This window comes from Magnolia sinica, chromosome 6, assembly GCF_029962835.1.
Source record: "Magnolia sinica isolate HGM2019 chromosome 6, MsV1, whole genome shotgun sequence".
Taxonomy (NCBI): Eukaryota; Viridiplantae; Streptophyta; class Magnoliopsida; order Magnoliales; family Magnoliaceae; genus Magnolia; species Magnolia sinica.
Window position 1 is genome coordinate 38,786,447 of NC_080578.1, and position 20,381 is coordinate 38,806,827.

The 20,381-nt window shown below is 40.8% G+C and overlaps 2 protein-coding genes across 2 annotated transcripts; one reads left to right on the forward strand and one right to left on the reverse strand.

The window, feature by feature from the left end:
* The first annotated feature begins 1,501 nt into the window (after positions 1-1,501).
* On the forward strand, positions 1,502-4,656 carry LOC131248679 (transcription factor bHLH57-like). The gene is made up of 4 exons (XM_058249064.1): positions 1,502-1,800; positions 2,388-3,062; positions 3,141-3,602; positions 3,718-4,656. Exons 1-4 carry the CDS (start codon positions 1,765-1,767, stop codon positions 3,799-3,801), a joined length of 1,257 nt encoding a protein of 418 aa, XP_058105047.1. The 5' UTR covers positions 1,502-1,764; the 3' UTR covers positions 3,802-4,656.
* Positions 4,657-14,127: 9,471 nt separating this feature from the next.
* LOC131249984 (sulfite reductase [ferredoxin], chloroplastic-like) lies at positions 14,128-16,716 on the reverse strand. Its single transcript, XM_058250693.1, has 4 exons — positions 15,608-16,716; positions 15,352-15,467; positions 14,919-15,077; positions 14,128-14,629 (listed from the first exon to the last, which is right to left on the reverse strand). Exons 1-4 carry the CDS (start codon positions 15,705-15,707, stop codon positions 14,456-14,458), a joined length of 549 nt encoding a protein of 182 aa, XP_058106676.1. The 5' UTR covers positions 15,708-16,716; the 3' UTR covers positions 14,128-14,455.
* Positions 16,717-20,381: the final 3,665 nt, after the last annotated feature.

Consider the following 20,381-nt stretch of genomic DNA (forward strand, 5'->3'; position numbering starts at 1 on the left):
CCAGAACATGGACCTGCACAAGGAGAAGGAACGTTTCCATAACACTCTGATTGAGCGTTGATAGAAGTCTTATTATCCGTCCAACTCAAAGGACACAAATTGGACCGCACGATCTCCGGAACAACTCCATTTCCAGGCCATCCTCCATCCAGAAGTCGGCCCACTGTTCAGACAGTCAAGATTGCTGTCGGCCAATACCACAATTTACCTTTTCTTACCAAACGCACACTATAGTAGCATAGCGTAAGCCCCTCTCCATTCTCCAATCTGGAAAGGTGAACGATACGATACAATATTTTCACATGTGCACACAGTTGTTTTCATTTAAACAAGTGGATCCCATGATTCACTAATCCGGACCACTATCCCTATGAATCTCACTATGGATGTACTATAACAGAAAAATATCCAGCATTAGAATATCCTAGTAACCTATATTAAGAACCTTTTAACTTTGAAGTGGACTGTTGTAACAATGTCTCTTTTCTACCGTCTATCTCTAGGCCACAAATCAGAAGGTTAAGATTATCTTATCGAGTAGATATCTGAGTCATAATATATCCTTGTGATCTACTGAAATATGGGCCCCATTGCTGCGCAAAGCTGCTGACCACACATCATATAATTCTTCATCTTCAAAATCCTAACCCCAATCACATGCGACTACTTTGGCCATCGTGTTCCCTCTCCAGGTCACGGAAAATTTCCAAAGTTTCAGATATGTAGAAATCCAATCCGTCCAAAAGATTTAAAACACTATTTCAATAATATTAAGTTAAGATTGGGCCAATGAAGTCAGCAGATAGTCGATATATCTACTTTATATATAATCGGTTTCAATTTTTTTAACAGAAAGTGGCCCAGATGATCAATGGATTGACATTATTTATTTCTTCAATTTTCTACATGTTTTTCCAACTTTTTGAACGGATTAGATGTTTTATGTAATTTATACCTTGGCAATTATATGCTAGTTGTACGATAACACTATCGTCCAACTAGTTTCGCTGGAGACGTCCTCTTTCACGTGAGTTTGTGTTGCCTCTGTCGCGACGTAGATTCTGCGTATGTCCCTGCTTACAAGGGCCTAAATGCGGAGTAGTCCGATGATCGGATCTGTCCATGTAGCCGAACCTATTTCATAAGGAAGACAAAAATAAATAATAATGAATGGCTTGTTTTTAACACCACAAACCATAGATAAATTTGTAACATGAGTTATTATCAATTTTGAAGCACAAGTTGATAATAGCCTTTATACGGTAATCAAATTGAACATGGACGGTTAATATCGTCGGACCATTCCAGAATTCGGGCTCAAGTAGGTGGAGACACACACTGGATTCTTAGTCGCGACAGAGGCAAAACGAACTCCATTTTAACATTTCATCCGGTTAAAGGCATTGGGGTAATTCTAGCTCTTCATTCCTCACCTACACAGCTTCCGATTCCTTTCGCCACCGTCCATCCGTTTCTCCTCTCTCTCTCTCTCTCTCTCTCTCTCTCTCTCTGTCTCTCCCCTCTTATTTAATATCTATCTGCAATCTCCATCTTGAGAAAGGAATAAAATGGGGTCTCCGGCCCTCCCTGCTCGAATCTACGTGCATTTATTGCAGCTGCACTCGCAATATACCGAATGCTGGTGGATGGAGTGAGAGAAGAAAAGACAGCTGTTGGAAGGGGGAGAAGAGATATAATACATTGCAGTACACATTCTCCAAAAAGCCCTCTGTTGCTGCCATCGCTACTTCTGCTATTGTTGTTATGGAGAGCTTCCAAGGATCCTTCAACAACCCCTGTGTAAGTTAAGAGTTTATGGCCTTTTCCTTTTCATCCCTTATTTCTCCCCTCCTTTGAAATCTCCCATTACGGGAGAGCATTCAATGTAGTTGTAAATGCTCTGGAGATGACAATAAAAAGTGGAAAACCTCTCTTTGCTTTTGCTTTCTCTTTCTTGACATTCTATTCCGTTCTTTCTGCAAGGCAGGCCCCATTCAATCTGTGAAAAAGATCATTTTTCTTTTCTTCTCGGGGCACTTGAATTTGAAGTGTATGAGACCCAAAGAGAAAAGCCTAGTTGCTTTTCCTTTTGTTTTTTTGCTTGTTTGGGTGCTTGGCATTCATTTCTGTGAGACCATAGGAGAAAAACCCTATTGTTATTTTTGTTAGTTTTTCCCCCTTGTAGTGGTCCTTGATTATGAAGTATATGAGACCGTAGGAGTAATTTTTTATTTTTATTTTTAATTTCTTCTTGGGGTGCTTGAAATTTGAAATGTAGTTAACCTTTTTTGAAAAAGAAAAAGAGAACCAATTGCTTTTTGTTTTTTTTGTACTTTCTGGAGGTTTTCATTTTTAAAATAAAAATCTTTTTATGTTCCACTTTGCAGTTCTTGGGAGAGCATTTGAATGTGGAGTGCTTAGAAGAAGGGGATGCTGCTGATTTTAGTTATGGGCAATTTCTCAACAAAGAAAGCTTGAGATTTGGAGAACCTTTCTCCAACCCCATAATCTTCCAAGACAAGATGCCATTCCTCCAAATGTTAGAAGGAGTAGAATCCCCTTCCCTTTCACCATTACCAGATCCCAACTTCCACCTCCTGCCGAGAATACAACATCAAAAGAAGCCATGGAAACAGCCCCGCTGCCTGGAAACTGACGCCCGCATTCCTCCATTAGAGCTCGAGAGCTGCGTCAGCTACCTCTCCGAATCGCACTCCCCCATCAAGTCCGAAACCAAAGATCAGCAATACCCACATTCATCTTCCTGCCTAGAAACCCCAAGCTCTCCTGACAATTTCAAGGACGGCAGTGTCGGCGTTAGTGGCAATTCAGGATCATCTTCCACCCGTTTCTGGAAACAAGCTAATGCACCCCAATTCACGAAACCACCTCCTGTTCAAGAGAAGCGAAAGCGGAAGAAGAGATCAAGACCATCCAAGAACAGTGAAGAGGTCGAAAGCCAACGGATGACCCACATTGCCGTTGAACGTAACCGTAGGAAGCAGATGAATGATCACCTCAACGCCCTCCGCTCTCTAATGCCGCCTTCATTCATCCAAAGAGTAATCATCCAAACTAGCATTCAAAACACATTTTTACTTCTAAAACCTGATTATCATCAATTCAATTTCCATTTTCAGGGAGACCAAGCTTCTATAGTTGGCGGCGCCATCGATTTTGTAAAAGAGCTCGAACAGCTGTTACAGTCGCTTCAAGTGCAGAAGCGGCTGCGACTGGTGGAAGAAGAAGGCTATAGCCCCGACACTCCTACTTCAACTGCTTTCAACGGCTTCTTCACATCGCCACAGTATACAACCTACTCAGCGGCAGCAATGCGGCAGCAGCATCAGTCCGAGTTCAAGTACCCATTCAATGGATTTATGGAAGGTGAGGTGAGTGAATTTTCGGCCGAGAACAAATCGGCGGTGGCAGATATTGAAGTTACGGTCATCCAAACGCATGTGAATCTGAAAATCCTATCAAGGAGGCGGCCCGGGCAGCTTGTGAAGGCCATTGCTGCTTTGGAAGAACTCTACTTAGATATCTTACACCTTAATGTAACTTCTCTGGAGAGCTCCGTTCTTTACTCATTCAATCTCAAGGTAACTACTACTGCTAATTACTCTCTCTCTCTCTCTCTCTCTCTCTCTCTCTCTCTCTCTCTCTCTCTCAATCTAACCCCAACCCTAACCCTAATTTTCTTTTGTGGGTATACAGATTGAAGAGGGCTGTAGCCTTGGGTCAGCTGACGAGATTGCAGGGGCAGTTTATCAGATTTTCAACTTCATTAACGGGAACTGAAAGAGGAGGCCTTTTTTTCTTTTTAAATTCTTTCTGGGCCAGATAACTACAATGTGCGTTTATCACAGGTCACCAAATTATGGCAAGTACACGGACTACATGCATCATTGACCATCCAATACGTGGTCATGGGACGCAGATGGGATACTGCCGCTGGAACCACCAACCTTTCTTATAACGTAGAGGGATTTGATTGGAAAACAAGCGGCCATTAACAATGCCCTGCAAAGTATGTTTGAAAGATTTTGACAAGTGCATATTTGAACCGACTCATCCCATATGGTGGCCTGCCCTACAATCAAATTCTGCCGCATCATCTTAAAAGGTCGGTGTAGAGTGGAGAAATCAGGTGGTCGACATTGTCTAGTATCATCCACCCAAGATGAGCTCAAGATTTACACGGTCAGAATGGCGGGCAGCGCTGTGGATAAGCTGGCACAACTTAGAGAAATGTGAAAAACGCACATTGTAGCCCGTCGTGGTCTTTTATGTAAGAGTGAGAAGATGGTCCACTAACAGATAGAGTGAGAGAGGGCCGTTGTGGTTTCTGCTGTATGTAATGATAAGGAGAGAGCAATGAAAGGGTGGGAGAGAGAAGCAGGAGATGGGAGGCGCTGATGACTACTGAATGCTGATGTTGCTTTGCTTGTTTCCATGCAAAGTTGGGATTGTTTCCTTTGCAACCTTTTCTCACTCATTTCGCTTTCTCCCGTCTCTCTACTCTTTTTCTTTGAATTTTTTATCTCATCGTTACAAATGATGTCTCTCTTTCTACCCACGATTTTGACCTTTGTGTGGACTGTTGTTGCCCCGACCCGTTATCGTAATTTTCTTCTTCACGTTTTTTTTGTTTTTTTATTTTTTTATTTTTAAAAAAAAAATTTAAATTGGCTTGAAATATATAAATAAAAGAAAGCAATGCATCTCTCTCTCTCTGCCTCTGGTATTATATAATTGGATTCTTCCTCAGAAGGTAACTCCTTTCGAGAATATTTCGAAGGGAGTGAAAGGTTCTTCCTTAATTTAAATAAATCGTCTTTCTTGTTTTGTTTACTCCTCGCGTCGTCGTATCTTATAGTTTGCACTTTACATGTGCTGAGAAAGTGGCCCGTGCAACGCATGTAAAGAGAGAATGGAAGAGAGAAAAATAAAAGAAATCGGCCAGGAAAGAAAAAAAAAAAAAAAGAGAAAAAAAACGGACAACATTGTTGCAAAAGTCCCACTATACAGGAAAAGAGAACAGAGAAGGTCGCTTGTTACGGGCATCGATCCATGTCTATATATATAGAGAGAGAGAGAGGCATCGAGTCGAGTCGGACCGGATTGGGTCCAACTAGACTGGGTCCAAAATTTTCAATGCACTGACCTGAACTCGATCCGATCCGGGACCGAGTTCGGGTCATCTGACTCGATCCGATCCGATGCACTACAGGCCTAATCTGAACCTAATTGAGTCGGTTCCGATCAAGCCTTTTGTTTATTTTATTTTTTTTATTTTTGAAAATTAAAAAAAAAATCAAAAAATATGAAAAAAATTCCATGGTGGTTTGGAAAAAGATTGGCCATTTGGGTGTGTAGGAACAAAGAGATGTTGTCGAGAATCTAGATACATCTCTCTCTCTCTCTCTCTCTCTCTCTCTCTCAATCGAAAGACAGACTGCTTCCCTTTCCTCAATGACTCTAATGGCACTGTTGGGCTGCCATTGAAGAGCCTTAATTGAATTGGAGACTTAGGTTGAGGCGCATTCAGTAAGTTTGAAGCCATTGTTTGTGGTACCATCGACACCGTTGACGATCTAACAATCTGGACATTTCCATTTTAAATATTTGCATGCCAATGACGATCTGACAATCGACACAGTTGGGGCAGTGGAGGCATTGAGATTGAGAGTGATGGTGTCAAGAACAAGCGACCCCATGGGACTGACCAGTGCATGGACATAGGATGGGGGAAGGGTGAGAGTAGGGAGGAAGGGTAGAGAAGGGTTAGGGATTAGGGCTTCATTCGGCTGAGGGTAGTAAAAAAGTAAAAATATCTTATATAGTACTCGACCGGATCAGATTGGTCTGAATTGGCCACTAATCCAAACTCGATTTGATGTACAGTCGGATCTAAGTGAGCCTACTCGATCCGACCCGATCCTGGCCTTCGGTTCGGATCGGATTTTACCCAGCTCTCTCTCTCTCTCTATATATATATATATATGTATGTATGTATATATATGAGAAATGGTACTATGAGTCGACCTCACGGGAACTTCCCATGAGGTCGAGCTGTGCGGGCCCTACCGTGATGTGTGTCAAACATCTACTTCATTAGTCAAATGCAACATTCCATGGTGGGCCACAGGCTTAAAAATCTAGTCAATCCATGACTTGGGTGGGCCACACCACATACAATAGTTGAGAGTGGTTACCCTCCCAATTAAACATTCATAATTATTTATTGGCTCCACTGAGATGTGGTTACAAATCCAGCCCATCCATTGTGTGTGTCCCACTTGGACGAGGGGTTAGACCAAGTTTCAGCTGCATATAAAAGTTAGGTGAGCCCCACCAAGTGCTTTTATATGATTTAGGCATGTCTTCACATGGTTTTAGATGGTATGGCCCACCTGAGTTCCATATACAACTGATTTTTGGGATATCCCATGACCTAAAGAGCACCCATCAAATGCATGGGATTGATGTTCAACACATATCATGGTGGGGCCCACATAGCTTGACCTCATCGGAAGTTCAAGTTCTCATATAATACCATTTCCATATATATATATATATATATATATATATATATAGAGAGAGAGAGAGAGAGAGAGAGAGAGAGAGAGAGAGAGAGGAATGGTCTCCTGCGCACGTACCACATGAGACTTTTGTGCGCACCAAGCTAATGTAGTGGGAGTAAGTAGGCTCGGAGTAGGCTCTACGGTGATGTTTTGGTGAAATCCACTCTGACCATTAAATTTTTTTAATATAGTAATTTAATGGTAGTCCAAAGAATAGATAGATTCATGATTCAGGTGGACCTTACCAAGAGAAACACTAGGTTTGCAGGCCCACAGTGACTTTTATATGAAATCTGCTCCAACCATTAGATGCCTCATGACAATATATGCATAGGGATCAAATTTTATACCTTTACGTGATTTATGTGGGCCATACCAAGCCAAACAATTTAGACGGTGGGCATTCCCTTCATTGTTTCCACTTATATGGTCCAATTAAATTATGAAAGTGGGTGATTTTTAACCCTATTGATAAATTATTGTCACACATCTTATTATCAGAGTGGATTTCACACACACATTAAGATGACCCCACCCTGTTGCCACGCTGCAGCAAGATATGCGGGTTACATGCCGGGGAGCGGATTGAGTGAGATCCGAGACTGACCCAAGACGATGCCATGGGCTCACCTTGATGTATGTATTCTATATCTGCTCCGTCCATCCATTTTCCCAATCATTTTGTGGTATAATCCCAAAAATGAAGATATCCAATTATTAGGTAGAGCATAACATATGAAATTAATGGTGGCATTCATTCACCACTATTTCCTATAGTGTGGTTCAACTAAGCTTTGGATCTACCTCGTTCTTGATCTAATGATATAAAATAATCCAGTGCAACAGATGAATAACATAGATAAAACACATATGTTATAATGGAGCTCACATAACACTTTTAGTACTCACTAGCAGGAGGTAGCTGCTGGAAGAGTCAGCATGCACAAGGACGTGAACAAGTGGGCAAGGCAGGGAGGGCTGGGGTGGGCCCACCTATTGTTTAGGTGAAATCCACTTCGATAATGAGATGCATGATATGAATTTAACCATAGTGCTAAAAGCAAACCTGCCTACACAATTCAGGTGGGCCATATGAGTGGAAATGGTGCATGATATGCCCACCATTTAGATTGTTTCACTTGTATGGCCCCACATAAATCCAAGATGGGCATGAATTTTTGTCCTCATGAATGTATTTCTAGGAGGTAGGTAATGGTTTGAGTGGATTTCACATAAATATTACAGTTGGCCTTATAGAAATTTAATGGTAGACATATCCTTCTACTGCTGTTTCTCTTGGTATGGCCCACCTGAATTACAAATCTGTTTATTATTTTAAACCTGCAATTAAATTACTATCAAGAACCTAATGATTGGAGTGGATTTCACAACACATCAGCATAAAGCCCACCCCAAGCCTACTCACTCCCCCTCCATTACCTTAGTGCGTATCACGTCCCAAACTTAGAAACCGGGCTCACAAAATTTCCGATCGCTGATGGCCTCCGTAGTACCCCATTCTCGGCTCCCAGCGCCCATACGCCAGATTCCGATCATGGGATCCTACAAGGAGGATTTTCAGTATGATTTTTTTTTTTTTGTAATGGAGCATAATCACAAGCATAACCAAGTCACAAAACAACAACACCACATATCCACTATATTAAAAACTTTAGGTACAATGTGTATGAAAGGGAAATACAATATAAGAAAAGTAAAAGAAACTCAAGAAGCTCGGCTGCACGCTCCAAGCTCAACGTTGCTGCAACTAAACGCCACCTGCACGCATCTATCGTGCATAAGCTTATAGAAAGCTTAGAGGGTGGTGAAAGTGTGTGTAAGGCGAGTGCTAAGTGTACAATATCAGAGTAATACGAAAATATGCGGGAAGTCCATGAATGCTATCAACTATACCAAAACTATGTGATGCAAGGCATGAATGCTATCGGCCATACCAAGGCCATATGATGCGAGGCCTATGTAGCCAAATGTCATATGCGAGATGCAAAGCAAGCGTGCCAGTACTCATCAAGTACCTATATCAATACAGTTCCTCTCTGGATATCACCGGGGTCTAATACACTCCACACAGACTGCCTCCTCCCTAGCTGCACAGTCGAGCAAGTGGAATAGACCTCACTATTCGCCTGACCAGTAGTCTGCCAATACCTACCCGGCTCGTCGATAGCGGACTCATTTACGAGCTGGTCAAACTCAGCCTAGCTTATAGCCCCCTCACTCAGGCGGATAAGGCCACACCCCCTTCCAACCGACCACGACACAGTGGGAGACGCGACCTACTGGTATTCGGCACTCGGGCGCTCATGTATCCACTCGGTCTAGACGTTGGAGCATCTCCTGGTACCAAAAAGGTTCTGGGACTTTCACCCAAGGATATCCTAAGTGCCCACAGTGCTAGAACCAAGCATTTTCGGTATCCGATACGGCCATCCACGATGTGTCTATGGAGCCACGGCCCTGACGTCGCTAGGGCGTGCAGTGAATCACGACACACAATGCGAAATGCATGAGTCACACCGTCAGTCATGCAGCAATCTCGCGCGTACCACGCGCTCATGTGGGGCACTCCATCTCATAAGGAGTCCTGTAAATGTCTCAGCCCAACAGCTTATGCAATGATCAAACATTCCTCATATCAAGCATACATATGATGCGTATGGGCATGAATCGTGGAGATATACTAAGCATGTTACAAAGTGGTGAACTATCAACAAGTATGAGCCTATTAATGGGCCTTAAGGAGAGTTACAATATGGACATTTAACCAACATTGCACTTACAATGTGGACGTCAAACCAACATTGTTCCCAAGGCATGGCCCACCATAAAATATCATTACACAAACCATAGGGAATCACACATTGCAATGGACCTATATACATCTTATTGGGCCTCGACCCATAGGCCTCAGATACATCAAATGGGCTGCCTCATATGGGCCTTATATAAATCATGTGGGCTGCATCAATGGGCCTTATGTACATTGCAATGGGCCATATCCCATGGGCCTTTGAAAACATCATAATGGGCCTCGTAACATGGGCCTCGTGTACATCAAAGTGGGCCTAATCATATGGGCCTTACATTCATAACAAGGTGGGCCTCAACAACGACCTCATACACATCAAGGTGGGTCTCGATAACGGGCCACAATTACATCAAGATGGGCCTAATAACATGGCCATTTATATTAAATGGGCCGCCCCAACTGGGCCCTATGCATATCAAATGGGCCATACACAAGATAAGTGGTGATAATGACTTCCACCATTTAAAATTCCTAAGGCCCACCAAAAAAAATATGTTTCTCATCCAACTTAATTATAAATTAACATAGCGACAAATGAAGTGGGAAACAAATATCAACTTAATGGGAAGCTACTATGGCCCTTAGAGGTTTTTGAACGGTGGCCGTCATTGACCAGTACTTAAAATGGTGTGGTCCACTTGATCTTTAGATCTGCCCCATTTTTATGCCATAAAAAAAAGAGCTTTAAAATGGTTGGAAGGCTGGACGCAACACATGCATCATGATGGACCCCACTGTCATGGAGCAGTGTGAATAAAACACACAAAGGGGGTCCCACTGTCTGCCTGGACGGTGTAACTAAAACACATACATCACTTGTGGGCTCCAACCGTCCACTGCCTGTGGACGGTATGAATAAAACATACGCATCATTGTGGGTCCCACGTAGGGCCCACCATAACGTTTGCTTTCCATCCAACCTGTTGAGAAGGTCACGCAGACCTGGACTGAAGTGGAAAAACAAATTTCATATTGATCCTAAACTTCTGTGGACCCAAAAAGTGTTTCAATGGTAGAGTTCAATTCACACTATTTCCTATAATGTGGGCCACCTGAGTCTTGGATGGACCTGAATTTTGGAGGGTGGTCCACTGCCCCGAGGGCCCACCATATGAATGGATTGGATGACAAATAAACATTAAGGTGGGGCCCACGACTGGAGCCGTGGGACCATGTCGTCCGCCTGCTACACGCAGCAGCGGTCTGCTGCTTCTGATGCAGCAGGTGCTGCCTTACATTTTTTTTTAGAAAACCCATTTTTCGAGGGTTTTTCATACGTGGGGCCCGCATCAAGTAGATCTACCCCAGCCATTGGTCTCTACAGACCATAACAAATCCGTCGAGTCCAATATTGGACATCTTTCGGCATGTAGAAAAATGTAAGTGTATTTAAACAGTGAAAATCACTGTTTTTCTGAAGCATGGCCCGTCGAAAAGTTGGATCAGCCCCATTTTTCGGCTCAACGCCTAAAATAGTATGAGGAAAGGGATGGACGGCGTGGATTGATCTTATACATCCAGGTGGGGCCTATATGAGTGACCCCTTTCCAAAGGCTTAAAAAAACAAGCCAATATTTGTGTTTTAATTTACACATGCATTGAAGTGGGCCCTACTTAAGTGGGCCACCATATGGTGGGGTGGTGTGGATCACATACACATGTAAGGTGGGCCTCACCCACAAATGGATTGGGTCCAAACCATGCTTCTGGTGGGGTCCATTCGGGTGGGCCATATGGCCATTCCATCATACACAAAATACATAAATAACAAGAGAGGGAGAGAGAGAAAAAGAGAGTGGGACACGTGTGATGGATGGACCCCGGCACTATGGGCCCTCCGTTTTAAACATCTAATCATACATCAAGTAGGTCCCATTGCATGTGGGCCCACCAAATTAAAGATCAACGGTGGAGATCCTTCTCTACCCAAATGTAAGGTCTAGATGACCCTATCCATACATGGAAAATAAACATCATGATGGGGTCCATGGAGAATGGCCCCATCATGGAATGATCATGAGGATCAAAGTGGTCCATCGGCCACATCAAGGGTCTAAAGTGAGATCCATACCATCAATCGGTAGGCCTCACTTGTCCCATCATAAAAATACAAAAAAAAAACCTATCCTATAAGGCACCCACCAATCGATCTTCTCGGTTCGTTGGAATGTCGATCTCCTTAAGCTTCACTTTGATGGTGGATGATGAGAAGTGAATGGCTAGGATGGAGGATTTGGGATAAGCAAGTGGGCCACACACATGGACTCTCTCACATGGAAGAGAGCTTGGACGTGAGCTCTCTTGTTGCTTGGGATTGAGTTGAGAAATGAGAGAGAGAGAGAGAGAGGGAGAGATGGGAAGTAAGGAGAGGAGTGATGGATGTGAGTGATGGGTGAGGTGATGGTGTACTTGACTAGCATGGGTGTGTAAGAGAGAGGGTGAGAAAGGGTTGACTTTGGAGAGAGAAAGCATGGGTTGCTTTGTACTTGACATGAGGTGATTGATGGGATTGATTTGACATGTTGTAGAGATTCTCTTGGGATTGCAAATGCGCGGTGTTTTCTCGAAATAAACACCGGCTCACATCTTCCTAACAGGGTATCGGATTGGTGCACGAGTCGTGGCGTTGGAACCGCGGAGACGGTGCGGTCGCAATGGTACAAGTCTCGAATTAAGCTGACTCAAATCTACAACATATGACTTAGGGTCGATCGCAAACGTCGATTACCGATCGCAGGTTACCGGAATTCGACGGGAAGGATCGCGGGATTCGACGGAACAGTACGGACTAGGATACGGGTCTTACAGTGCGCATAAAGATATCCTACGGTACGGTGCGTAGGAGACCATTACTGACCTAAAGGGCACCCATCAAATGCATGGTATTGATGTTCGACACATATCACATTGGGGCCCACATAGCTCGACCTCATGGGAAGTTCAAGTTCTCATGAGGTCGACCTCATAATACCATATATACACGTGTGTGTGTGTGTCAAACATCAGTACCATGCATTTGATGGGAAATGGCCTCATACGAATCATCCTGCAGGATACCTTGGTGCGGTCCAATTACCAGTGGTATTGAGAACTTAGACAAGGTGGATATAATATAATAAGGTAGTGAAATCCACTCTAACTATTATGTTATTGATGGAAATTTATCAATAGGGCTAAAAAATCTTCCGAATTAATGATTCAGGTGGGCCACACCAAGAGAAACAATCAGAGAGGGGACACCTACCGTTGGATTTTTACATGGTTCACAGTGATTTTTATGTGAAATCCAATCCAACTATTATCTTTTTCATGAAAATTCATATATGGGGACAAAAAATTAGGCCCAGGAGTGATTTATGTGGGCTACACCAACTGCAAAAAAATAAATTGAATGAGGGATATTCTTTACACTATTTCTTCTTATGTGGCGCACTTGAATTATGAATGTGGCTAATGTTTTAGCCCTATATCTAAATTCGCATCACACACCTTGTGATTGGAGTGAATTTCAAATACACATCACTATGGGGCCCATCCAAACTCTTCCCATCTTGATTTGCTTGCACAAAGTTCCTTCACGTCACAAACCAAATTATTTAGCTATTGCCTTGGTCAGCATGACCGCATGCCAACCAAGGCACTTGCAGGGTGGGCTAGAGGTGGCCCCACCATGATGTGTATGTGAAATCCACTCTGTCCATAAGGTTAGCAAAAAAAAAAAAAAATTGTTTAGTTATATGGCTAAAAAATTAGCTACATCAATAATTACGGTGGGCCACATGAAAGGAATAGGCGGGGGGATGCTCACCATCCAAACTGTGTCATTCGGTTTGGCCCACATAAATCAAGCATGGGTATAATTGTTATACCCCATATATGAATTTTCTTAATGAAGCTAATGGTTGGAGTGATTTCACATAAAAAGTACTATGGACCATGTAAAAATGCAATGATATGCATCCCTTCTCCCATTGTTTCCTTTAGTGTGGCCCACCTTAATCCTAAATCTACCCGTTATCTTAGCCCTATGGCTAAATTTCCAATAGTTACCTAATGGTCAGAGTAGATTTCACGTATGCATCACTATATGGCCCACCCTATCTAAGTTCCCAAGAGGATAGGGAGGTGGAGTGCACAAAGGGCATGTAAATTAGATACAGTTGAGTAGCCAAACTCGCTAGGGAAGTGACGTCACCAAGTTCTATGGGCCCCACTTTGATGTACGTGTTGTATCCACAACGTCCATCCATTTAGAGATATTATTTTAAGCCATGAGCCAGAGAATGAGGCAGACTACCAGAAAAATGGGCAAAGGCTATGGATTTAATCTGTAGCCATAGACCTATGGCTACAAATTAAATCCGTAGCATGATCGTCGTCGTAGGTGCTGAGCCAATAAGTCAAAAACCTATGGCTACGGATTTAATCTGTAGCTGAAGCTTGAAATAGCTACGGATATAATCTGTAGCAAATATTTCTGTAGCCAAAAGCACCTGCAGCTATGGATATTATTGGTAGCTAAAAGTAGTGTTGGATCCGTAACAATATGCCGAATTTTATAATAGGTACAGTTGTGAGATTAACAGCTACGATTAATATCTGTAGCTATGGCCTACATAAAAAAAATATATATTATACTCATTCATTCATTCAATTACCACTTACATAATCATTCATTCATTCATTCAATTACAACATTCATTCATTTAATTACAATCACATGGTCTCATTTGATGAATATGAGTTAAAAGATTCTGGAAAAGGAAATGCAAGATTCTGGTGTTGGGGATACCTATGACGATGCCTATGCTACTACTGTCTAACAAAATCACATGGTCTCATTTGATGGATCTGAGTCGAAAGATCCCGCAGTAATCAATCAGTTTCTGGAGCAGGAAGATCTTTCAGTGGAAGATGAAGCTTCATGTACTAATGGTGAAGAGTTACAAGACCATTCAGCAATAGTGAACCAAGAACCATTCTCTGGCCTCATATGAGTTGTCTCAGATTGAAGCAAAGCAAAAGAAACACTTTCATTTCAGTTGCGGATGACTTCCATGGCTAGTTGGTGAGCAGTCATATTCTGCAGCTTTGCAAGTTCATCCATGGCTTCATATGTGTCTTTGTCAGCAAAAAGCTTTAGATTAAATCGTGTTGGTGCCTTTGACATGCTCTCCCACTTCTCAACTGTCTCTTTCAGTTTGTCAAAGCCCTGCATAGGGCAGGAAGAAACTTAATGTATGCTTACTTTGCCGGTATAGAACCGTTCGGATTTTCTATTAGTTGCCCCAGGAATGATATGTAGATGAAAATGGGGCAAAACCAAGCATTGAGACACTGCTGATATAGAAATTTTCTGTGGTAGGGTTCTTTTAAAAATGATTAGGCATTCGCTAAATTTCATATCCCAAAACCCATGAAATAATTCAAGTTGCAAGTATGGTTGGAAGAAATTCAGATGTTATAAATAACATGACTTAAATACAAACTTGGTTACTCACCAGGCGGGTTGTGAAATCGCCGAAAGATTCGACTTGTTGGCGTTTGCGCCTCCGGTTGTAGAACAATGGCTCCAAAACCTTTTTTAGATCATGACTCTTCACCTTATTCATGAAACATTTTGCTAGTGAGGTTTGGTCAGGTGTTCCCCCGAGCCAGACCTGTTTGAAACATGCAAAAGTACCCCATCATTCATTCTTCTAAAATAAGTCCTATTTTAAAGATTTGTAAGAGATATCCTGTAATGGATCTTTAGAAAGACATTTTAGTGTTCTTGCTTGTTTTGGGATTTTTCCCCATTTTTGGGGGTGGACAGGACATGTTGTGCTCAAATCACTATTCTGGCAACTACATGGTACCTATCCTTGTAAAGAATATAACTCATCTATGATACATTTGTTCCTAGGGTTTCGACAAAATCAGCATGTGAAATACATGGTACATGTTGGGTCCATCGCTAACCAGTCTAAGCTCAGCCATATAAGGTCTGACACAACCATTAGAGCATCCAGTTACCTTTATTACCACTGACTCATTGTACTTGAGGCCAACTTGTAACAACAAAACACCATTTTCAAGTGTCTGGGTGACCCCATGGAAAAATAGGTTTGATGCATATTTTCTATTCAATTTTGAATTACACACAAAAAAGAAAAAAAAAACGTGCATGAGTATATAGCTTTATGGCTTGCCTTATCAAATACAGCTCGAACCTGCTTGAGAATGTCAGGAATTCCATGCTCAGCTTCTGCTATTGCCGAAGGGCATAACGGTAGTGCGGGACATGTCATTACAGTTATATTGAGTGGATCCACATACCTAGGATTTTGTTCACATAAAAGCTAGTCAAGATCTGCTATGAATAAAAGACATTTGCAACAAGTAAACAAGTAACAGGAGCAGCAAACTCTCAAATTCTCACTCAAACTTGTAAATTTTTCATCAGAAATTCTGAAAGGAATGAATTTACAAAATCTTCATCTATCCATCCTCTATTCATTATCTTGATTAGTTTCATTCTCTTCATTTTGTTTAATTTTAGCCCTAGCATTAGATACTTGAATCTTTTCTAAAGCTGACAATTCAGTTCTAAGCAAAGTTGGACCTCATGCAGCCAACCTGAGTTGAAGAATTTGCGAGTGTCACCCACTGCAGACAAGAATGCCCATTAAATGTAATCTATGAAAAACTAGATACAATAGCTAGCAAGTTCAAACCAGAAAAAGCCTACCATGATAGTAACCCAGTTATCCTTCAGCTAATGACAACCACATTAGCTTTAGCTACCCAGATACAGATTATGGGCAGGTAGAAACCTAGTTATCCTTCAGCTAATGACCAACAACCTGAATTCACACGTTCACTGTAAGGCCCACCTGATGGACAAGACCTATATTTGAAACAAGCATAAATCAACTACACAGCACGAGAAGACTTATTTCCGCAAGCATAGGATATTTTCCTGCTATTATGATAAGCCTAAAACAAGTGGAGAAATTTTCAAAAGTAAATAACAAAAGCAACATTTCATAAGCAAGATTTATAAAAACAACATTCCTTCCTAAAAAGCATAAATCTCGTAAAAAGTTTGTTCAAAACAAAACAGAATCACAATTTTTTTTAAAAAAAAGAAGTTAGGTAGAACAGAGTATTTATCCTCATCCCCTTAGAACATGTAGACAGACGAAACTCTGGATCAAAAACAGCAACTTAGCCAACAGAGACTGGCAGCATCTGAACCAAACAAGAACATATATCATGTACCTCATCATCATCACCTTTGAATTCTCCTGTTGTTGTTCTTTGGAAGTTAGTAGTGAAGAGTCATCATCATCATCACAACCACCACCTTGTCCCAGCGATTTTTGTTGGCTTTTGGAGTCCTATTTCACCAATCATTCCTATCTAAGGCCCAGATCAAAAACAGGAACTCTCATGATTGCTTGGTGAAAGTTTGAAACAGTACAGGATGATATGAATTGGATAAAGTCTTCAGAACTTGAGTAATCAATACATGAATGTACAACATCCACATGTACTTTAAAGCAAATAGCACCCTGCCAAATTAAATGCTTCTTGGAAGTTGAAGTTATTAGAGATCCATATACTTTAAAGGTATTAATAGATAACACCAAATCTGGCGACTATTGACATTTTTAGAAGAATTATAAGAAGGGAAGTATAGGCTTCACCAATGAGGTCAATCAATCACAGTGTGAGGAGCATCGCACATCAATGTCTTATGAATATCTTTTGCACTCTTGAGTTCCAAAAGGATGTTAATAGATGTTTTCCGTAGCTAAGATTTTCTTGATGTAAACAAGTGTAAGTAGATCCATTAGAAAGAAATCCCAGATGAATAAACATATCTGGTTGTATCAGTGCTGGAAGGTCAACTAACAACTGCCAGATAAGTCCTAGAATATAAAAGACATGCATAAAATCAACAAAAAGTTATGAAGAGATTTAGATCTAAGTTGCTCCGTACGGTTTCAAGTTCCAATCGCATGCAGCGGCAACAAGTTTAGTAATAGGGGTACCTTGGTAGAAGAGTTCATCCACTAAAATTTCATATACTTGTTAAAATAGCTCCACCAATAGAAAAGGGCTTACTCAATTGCCACGAATTGATTGGACTAAATTTAGGAGCGACTTGGAAAAGGTTAACAATATTCTCAATGCAAGATTCATTGTAAAGTTAACATTATAACATTGAAAGATACACAAGCATACGAATTTTAATTTATAAAGCAATAAAAAAAAGAAAAAAAAAAGAAGAAGAAAAAGAGTACCTAGCATGCTATATGAGGCAAACTGTTAGGCAGTTAGAAAGCAGCATGAGCAGAGATTTGGGTGTTGTAGAGATGAGAATGTGGAGATGAAAGTGTGTGAAGACAACAATAAGTTTAGAACCTGGTTTTTTTTTTTCCTAATGAAAATGACTCTATTGTTAGCTGGTACATAATCTAAGTCATATGTTATTTTAAGTAATACTCACCATTTGCTTCCCATGGGATTAAGCAATGTGAACAGTGAGCCATGTCAAAGGCTCTAGATGGATTAAGCAATGTAATCTAAGTCGTATGGTTCCAAGCACACCAATAACTGCAGGCACACCTCTTTCCAAAGAAAATTGCACTTGTGCCTCGTGTGAGTCCCTCAGTGCAAAGAACATTGCCAATACATTTCTTTTCAACAAGTAAGCAACCCAGCTTGCAACCTGTGCACAGTTTCAAAGTTAGCTGATAAACTACAACTAACGCAGTATCCTGAAAACTGTCGTGTACTAAAAAACTGGCCCAATCAGATCGACTCCATCCAAGTTGGCTGACTTTAATCAGTAACTTGGTTAAAAATTAACCAGAATTGGTTGGAGCACATTCCATCCAAGGTGTGGTCCATCTGATCAACAAGCTGGATCACCGGACCATGCCTGCACTTGTAAATAAGTATAATTGATTTCTTCTACATGACCATTTAAGGCTATTGACAATGACAGCCATTAAAGTATTCGAAGAACTTTTTTTTAAGTAGTACAAGAACATAGATATGAACTTTAAAAGCTAGTAGCAGTAAGTGATGAATGAAAAGGAATGAGCTTTCAAATCCAGTACACAAAGAATTAAGATACATACCTTGAAGTAGCAGACATGAGAAGGCATTGGTAGCGTCGAGGGACATGTGGGATAAGGGCTTTTAAGTCATCTTCATAGCCATATAACAAAAGGAGATTTGCCTAGAATCAAATATAAATCAAGTATTATTCTTGCAAAAGAAACCATAGACAAAAAAAAAAACCCACATTCCATAGTTGAATAAAAGAGGAGACAAGTAGGTAAAACTTAACATCAATAAAACCATGATACCATCTAATACAATTTGAAATGCATTCAAATGAAAAAGATAAAATGGAGAAGCTTTTCAAAATTAACAAGATTTAAAAATTAAAACAATTCGAGCTTCGACTAATATGAAGCATGTGTAAGTGTCAAGTTTCTAAACCAAAAACCAAACAACAAGCTAAGCACTATATAAACCTCTTGGACAAAATTAACCTGACACTAAAGTTTGGAGATGCTAAGCACAGAGTTATATCATGCTAAAAACAAGAGTACGAGTGATTTTCTTATACAGTGGGTGGTAAGTGTATGAAATGGAATGAACTGAAAAGGCATTTAGAAGAATTCAACATACCCCAAAACCAGTGTCCACTGCAGTCCTGACAGTCTCGTTAACAATTGGGTTCATAGAAGCAAGTTGTTTGATAAGCCTCAACAATGACCGGTGTTTACTTACTTGGAATGGACCAGACTGTCGGATTGGTTGGGATCAGAACTCATCATTGAAACAAGACGGGTTTTGGTTGGGACTGAAACTCCTCAGTGAAATGGATCAGTTCACCAAAAATACAAGAATTACATTTTATTTAGAACATGAAAGTTCACCAGTCAAAGTTCAAACATAACATGCATTCACAAGAGTCAATACAGGTCAAGCAACTAGATCAAAGTCGAATTGAACTTGAACTCAATGATGTTCTATAAGGAAATAATCGATACTTAGCATGCATTTGACTTAACACAACACAACATAGATCAATACCAGAGGGAAAAATATGTAACAAGACCATGAAAAAGAATAACAAAGAATCCATTAATCTAAATCGAAGAAGGCCCATACCTACTAGTAGCTTACCTCCAACAAAAGAGGGCGTATTTTGACATGATTGGGCAATGTGGACACAAAACGCAAACATAACCATGAGACTTCATCACTCCATGAAGTTAAACATCTATTAGATGTCTTTCTCCATAATATATCCACGTAATAAGGGCTAAGTGAATAGCCAGGCAACATGTGAACAACAGATTGATGTTTAATAGCAGCATCAGTTATAACTTGTAAATGCATTAGGTATATAAAAAGTATGTAATGCAGACAAAAAAATTTGATGTACTAAACATTCTTTAAGGAATTTAATCAAACATATGATGTGCAGGTGTAAGATGTATGTGGATGGAGGAGATACATTGATTTTAATTTTATTTTTTCAATTTAAACTATTTCAAAACTTTGATCTTTGATACTTTTTCTTGTACTTATTGCGTATAAGGCTAGGGCCAATTCCAAAGGAATTTTAATTCCATTACGGACAAGCCCATGGTTTAAGGAACCATGGCGAAGGTAGGACCAACCACGGTTCATTGCCGCTAAGCCAAGTGAGCACAATCGCTACAATGTTAAGATATTAGACTAAAAAGGATTGGCTTATACAAACCACCTAAACTCGATTGGGTCAGGTTGGGCACCTTGGATAGATATTTGTGTCTAGTAACTTTTTTGTCAAGCTAGAACAGGACCTTCATTAACCCCAAATGCCAAGATTTTTGGTGTTCTTGCCTGAAATGGAGATGCAGTACAAAAATAAATTGTAAAATTTGTATAAAATGATATTCAAATATTTA